This window comes from Penaeus chinensis, chromosome 5, assembly GCF_019202785.1.
Source record: "Penaeus chinensis breed Huanghai No. 1 chromosome 5, ASM1920278v2, whole genome shotgun sequence".
NCBI classification, from domain to species: Eukaryota; Metazoa; Arthropoda; class Malacostraca; order Decapoda; family Penaeidae; genus Penaeus; species Penaeus chinensis.
This window is the reverse complement of record NC_061823.1, coordinates 26,276,099-26,281,098: the sequence shown is the minus strand read 5'-3', so window position 1 is coordinate 26,281,098 and position 5,000 is coordinate 26,276,099. Positions and strand designations below refer to the sequence as shown.

General features: G+C 30.0%; 1 protein-coding gene across 2 annotated transcripts in view; it reads left to right on the top strand.

Moving 5' to 3' along the window:
- The window catches only part of LOC125025625 (coiled-coil domain-containing protein 186-like), a 23,380-nt gene that overhangs the window by 1,122 nt on the left and 17,258 nt on the right, over positions 1–5,000 (top strand). For both annotated transcript variants that reach the window (XM_047613678.1, XM_047613679.1), the window contains exons 2-5: positions 196–1,051; positions 3,975–4,065; positions 4,249–4,431; positions 4,760–4,897. In XM_047613678.1, the coding sequence (XP_047469634.1) occupies positions 243–1,051; positions 3,975–4,065; positions 4,249–4,431; positions 4,760–4,897 (1,221 nt within the window). In that variant the 5' untranslated portion in view covers positions 196–242. The remainder of the gene's footprint in view (positions 1–195; positions 1,052–3,974; positions 4,066–4,248; positions 4,432–4,759; positions 4,898–5,000) is intronic.

The following is a 5,000-nucleotide window of genomic DNA, read 5'->3' as shown; positions in this document are numbered from 1 at the left end:
TGGCTTTCATTTCAGTATCAATAAGAATGGTATTAATTTTTGGTGTGTGAAGATGTCTGTACACTGCCTTTGTGATAAACAGAGGTTCCCCATTTTCTGATCGTGTCTATCGATGCCTAGTGGCATTGGGTTAAATGATTAGGAAATATTCATTGAAATATTACTACTTTTGTTAATTGTTTGTTACCATTACAGGTGATCAACACCAGTCTATATGACTCCCACGGTATCAAGCTTTAATCATGGATGAGCAAAGGTCAGAGCAGAATGCAGACTGTTTAGATGGAGAAGGGGACAAAGGCTGCATTATGAACCACAGCTCAGAGTCTTCAGAACAAAATGACTCATCCTGTAGCAGAGAGACAGAGGTGTCTCCAATTAAATGCAATGTTAATATACCAAACGATAGTATAGATGGAAGCCCAAGTGATAATGCATCTGAAGATGTTGTTGATAAGTGTATAAGGGTGACTGTAGAACAAAATGATTCTTTTTGTTCATTGAACAGTGAAGCCAGTGGTGTCTGCAATGATGAAAATGGTTGTATGAATGAGAGGCAGGTTAAAACATTGTTAGGAACTCCTACCAGAACAGATTTTGGGAAAAAAGAGGGATTAGATACTGAAGAGAAAAATACCAGTCTTATGATGTCAGAAAGTTTTCTGGGAGATGAGAGTGTTGTGGAGTTTACTGTAGACAATAAGGATGAGGATGAGTCCACAGATGAGGAGGAACAAGTGGATGTGTTACAGTGTACCAGTGAAAATATCAAAGATGTGAGCAGTGAAACAGAAACTACCGAAGAAAATAAATCATTAGAGTCATTAAACAGTGATGAAAAATTGCCTCCATTACACTTGCTACCTCAAGAGATAAAGAATGCCAGCCTTTTAACAGAGATTGAGGATCTCTTGACTACGACTGCCTGCAGTCCCGACTCAGGCTTTGAAGTCAGCAAAATTGATGTCTCTTCAACATCTAAAGAGAACCTGATGAAAATGATCTCCAGTCTCCTGGATGAGTGTGACACCTTAAAGAAAGAGAAGACAAGGTAAGGGTTTGAATAGCTAGTTATGAGTCATGAAGTGCATGTGTAATAAGCTTTCTTTTGTGTGACAAAAATTAATAGCTGAAATATCTTTAGAATATTTAACTGCTGACTAACTTGACTAATGTTCTAGTTTATAAGGGACTTTTGTTCCTACGTACCATGCTTTTGAAATGCAGCTGTAGCAATATGACATTAGGCCAAATATAACTTTACTTCTTTTTTTTTTTTTTTTTTTTTTTTTTTTTGTATTCTAATATATATCTGAAAAACGAAGAATATGTTCAAAGTAAAATAATTTATAGACTAGCTTTTTTGTGTCCCAAAATATTTTACAGACATAGAAGTCTTATCAGCTTTATCCAGGAAGGCAAATAAAAGGCAAAGTTTATGGGAAGTCATATTGATAACAGAGGTAGCTCTTGATAGAGCAACAACTAGGCCTATTGAGTTGACATATTTTGTGCTGTATTTGATTTTTCATTGCCGTCTTCATTATCATGATTAGAATCAACTTTAATATAATCATTATCAGCATATTTATCATTAGCTGTTTCTGTTATCACAGGCACCTTTGTCAGTCAGTGTTATTGTTATCATCATCATGATGTTTATTATAATTATTACCATTATTGCTGTTGTTATTGTTACCATCCTCACTGACCACCATTGTCATCATCATCCTGCTTTTCATCATCTTCATTATCATTAGTATTATTCATGATATTAGTATCATCATTTTTATTATTGTTTTTAGTCTAGTTATTGTTATTATTCTTTTGTTGTTAATAGTATTGTTGTTATTGTTGATTACTTCATTATTGTTTTTGTTACTATTAGCAATTATAATGATAAGTATTGTCATCAATATGTTTTATATTATTATTATGGTTATGCCTATGAGGATGATAATCATGATGGTGATGATGATTTGATTATAATTATTATTATTATTATTGTTACCATTATTATTATTGTTATTGTTATTAGTATTGTTATTATTATTATTAATATTATTATTATTATTATTATTATTATTAGAAGTATTATTTTATTATTTTAGATATTATTATTAGAATTATTGTTATTATTGTTTTTATTATTATTATGATTATTGTTATTTTTTATTATTTTTTTTTTTTTTTATTATTATTATTATTATTATTATTATTATTATTATTATTATTATTATTATTATTATTATTATTATATTGATACTGATAATATTAATAGCAGTAATAATAGTAATGATAATAGTGATGTAAATAATTATGATGACAATGATAAAGATAATATAATAATAGTAATGATAATAATAATAATTATTATGATAATAACTATGATGATGATAATGATAATAATAATGATAATAATATTAATGATAATACTAATACCAATAATGATAATAATAATAATAATAATAATAATAATAATAATAATAATGATAATAATAATAATAATAATAATAATAATAATAATAATAATAATAATAATAATAATAATAATAATAATAATAATAATAATAATAATGATAATAATAATAATATATTGACGATAATGAAGATGATGATAATGATGATCATCATCATGATAATCCTGATAATAGTAATGATAACAATGATAATAGTGATGGTGATAACTAACAATAATAGCTAATGATAACGATAATAATAGTAGACAAATGATAATATATGCAATGATAGTAATAATAGTAATGATATGGATGATGATGAGGATAGGCTAATGATGATGATAGTAATGATAATGAAAATAATGACAATAAGAATGATAATATTAATAATAGCTAATGATGGTAATAATAATAATGGTAATAATAATCAATAATAATGATATTGATATTAATATTAATATTAATATTAATATTAATATCAGTACTGTTAATAATAATGATGATAATGATACTACTAGGGCCTACTACTATAATACTGTAGTAGGCCCTAGATAATGATAAAACAATATTGATGAGAACTAATGATAATGATGATATGATAATGATGATAATAATAATAGTAACAATAATGATGATGATAATAATGGTGATGATAATAGTATAATAGTATAGATGATAATTATAATGATGATGGTGATAATTATTGAAAATAGCTATTACTATCTCATCCTCATCATCATCATATTTATTACTGTTGTTTATCAGTATTATTTTTTTATTATTGTCATTAGCATCAGCTTTAGCATTGTTGCTACTATAATCAATATCATGATCATTTTTGTTATTGACCTTACTGTTATTATGAACATTATTATTCATAATATTGTATTACTGTTATGTAGTCTGATATCATGTAGTGCTAGGCAGAATTACTTATTCATAACTTCCTCAATGTTGCAACAGGATTCATAATTCACTCTCTTGATGCTTTATATATTTGATTTATAATAGTGCAGTATACCCTTTCTGGTATGGAAAATAAGACTCAAAAATACCATCAACCAAAATTTGTGTAAGTAATGGTTGAAAATCAGTGTTTTTTAGGTGATACAGCTGGCATGAAAGCATCTTTAGCAGGAGTATTACCTTAAAGGCCAGGGGCAGCTATATTATGGGAGAGGAAAGGAAAATCCCAAGTGTTTGCTTCAATTTGGAATAGCTACAGGGGTTAAGGCCTTACTAAGACCCTGGTGCAATTCAGAATGCTCAGACCTAGTTGACTTTCTGAGGGTAATAGGTTACCATATCAATGGAAGTTTGTAGGCTGTACTCTTGTATTACAGGGTTTTGATTTGCGGTCATCACATAACATTTTTTTAATGTTCACATTTGTTGAATGTATTATTTAAGTGTGTAAACACATGCCATTTCATTGTCAAAGTATGTGTATGTATATATACATATATATCTTACAGTACTGTCTCTCAATTGTAACCTTATCCTGTCCCCTTCTAGATTAGAAGGGGAAGTTGACAGGCTGGAAGCTGATCAATCGGCTCTTGTATACACTCATCAGATTGAAACTCTGGAAAAGACACTTGCACAGGTGAGATACTATAACTATCTACAGTAGTTTGTGTCCAGTATATAAACCTAAGGTTCTTAACCATGGTAGGAGATACGAGAATTATTGACCAAGTTAGTAAGTGAGTTTACTTTTAGATCAGAATTGTATTGATAGGAATATTATTTTGCTTTTGTTTGAATTTTCTTTTCAAATATTTTGCAGGCTCAGGCAGATGCATGTAGCTGGCAGCAGCGACTGAAGGAAGCAGAAGAGAACTACCTGGCGGAGAACATCAAGATCCGCACAGACCTCACTGCCCGGTTGGAGCGAATGACTAAGCAGTATGAGGCTGCCAACAAGGACAAGGAGTCTATGGTCATAAAATATGCCACTTCAGAAAGAGAGGTTTGTATTGGGGAGCGGGAAGTAGAGGATGCAAAGATCAGCCCTCCAGCTAGCCCAGATAAATCTCTGAAGGCAATCTATTCCAAAGCCTACAAATAGATGTAAAAAAAAACATCTAGAAAACTGAGATGTTGACAATTTACTTGCATCAAATGCTTATCTTTTGATTATGTGGATACCAGCTCCGTAATAAGGATATCAGTCCAAATTATGCTGGTCCACTTGGCAGTTATGGGTGATGCAATATATTCATTTATGATTGATTATTTGCAGGCATTTAGTTTATGGTTTATTTATTTAGAGATATTTTTTTTAATAATTTCTGCAGGTTATTGTTGCCAGACAACAGAAGGAGGCAGTGGAAAAGAAAATGAGGGAGATGGAAAAGGAAAGAGAACAGCTACTGGGTAAGAATAAAATGCTGATTGGTGAAAGAGCACGAATCTGCCAAACACTTGACACAAAGGTGAGCATATTAAGAACAAAGTGTGTGTATGTGAATAGGCTTATATGTGTATATATATGTATATGCTCTTCCCTGAGATTAATATGTAACTGATGTTTTTTTC